At 59.9% G+C, this 954-nt stretch overlaps 1 protein-coding gene across 2 annotated transcripts in view; it reads left to right on the top strand.

The window, feature by feature from the left end:
* SGCA (sarcoglycan alpha) overlaps nt 1-834 on the top strand; it is a 3,394-nt gene extending 2,560 nt beyond the window's left edge. For both annotated transcript variants that reach the window (XM_014958969.1, XM_014958968.1), the window contains exon 9: nt 363-834. In XM_014958969.1, the coding sequence (XP_014814455.1) occupies nt 363-546 (184 nt within the window). In that variant the 3' untranslated portion in view covers nt 547-834. The remainder of the gene's footprint in view (nt 1-362) is intronic.
* Nucleotides 835-954: the final 120 nt, after the last annotated feature.

Genomic DNA, 954 nt, shown 5'->3' with positions numbered 1-954 from the left:
TCCTGCTCTCCCTCCCCCACCTTGGCACCCCCCAATAACCCCCCAAAGACACGGGATGGAGCACAAGAGCTGTTTTACTTCTCCAATAGCCTTGGCTGGGCTCAGCACCAGCAAGGAGGACCGCAATGATGGGGGGCAGACCACAATGATGGGGGGGGCAAACCCCCATGACAGGGGGGAAGACCCCAGTGATGGGGGAAGACCCCAGTGATGGGGAACCAACCCCGATGATGGGATACAAATGGAACGATGGGACACAAACCCTACTAATGGGGGGACAGACCCCCCCCAAACCCCTCCCCAAAGCCATGCGGGTAGAAACACAGGGCGCAGCACCCACTTTTCCTTCCCCCCCGCTCCAGCATCCAGCTGGTCCACCACACCACCATCCATGGTGACACGGAGGAGCTGAGGCACATGGCCACAAGCCGGGATGTCCCACGGCCCCTTTCCACCCTTCCCATGTTCAACGTCCGCACGGGACAACGCATCAACCCCATGCCCTCCTCCTCGGATGGTGCCCGCGTCCCCCTCCTCCCCCAGTGAGACGGGGTGGTGGGTGACGCTGGGATGGCACCTGGCGGGGACACACACACACACAGAGTCCCAGAGGTGGACAAAGGGGTGTCATGATGATTTTGGGGACAATCTGAGGGAAAAAAAGGCCGGCAGGGGGCAGATCCCAGCCGGACGGGTGGTTGCCCGTCCGGCTGGGCTCTGCCTGCTGCCGGGCTATTGTCTGGAGCATTTTGGGGGGGTCACCAATATTTGGGGGGGGTCATCAACATTCACATGCATCAGTGGGTCAATACAGATGGTTTTGGGCTAATAAAGCAACTGTTTAGTGATGAAATGTGGATTTCTGTGTTATTCTCCCCCCCCCACCCTCCCGCAAACATCCCAGTCTGGCTACAGTGGTCTTGGGGGGGGGGGGAGTGGCAGGAATTTTGGGGG

The sequence above is a fragment of the Calidris pugnax genome, unplaced genomic scaffold, assembly GCF_001431845.1.
Source record: "Calidris pugnax isolate Ruff unplaced genomic scaffold, ASM143184v1 scaffold335, whole genome shotgun sequence".
NCBI lineage: Eukaryota > Metazoa > Chordata > Aves > Charadriiformes > Scolopacidae > Calidris > Calidris pugnax.
The sequence above is the reverse complement of the archived record's forward strand: the minus strand, read 5'-3'. Positions and strand labels throughout refer to the sequence as shown.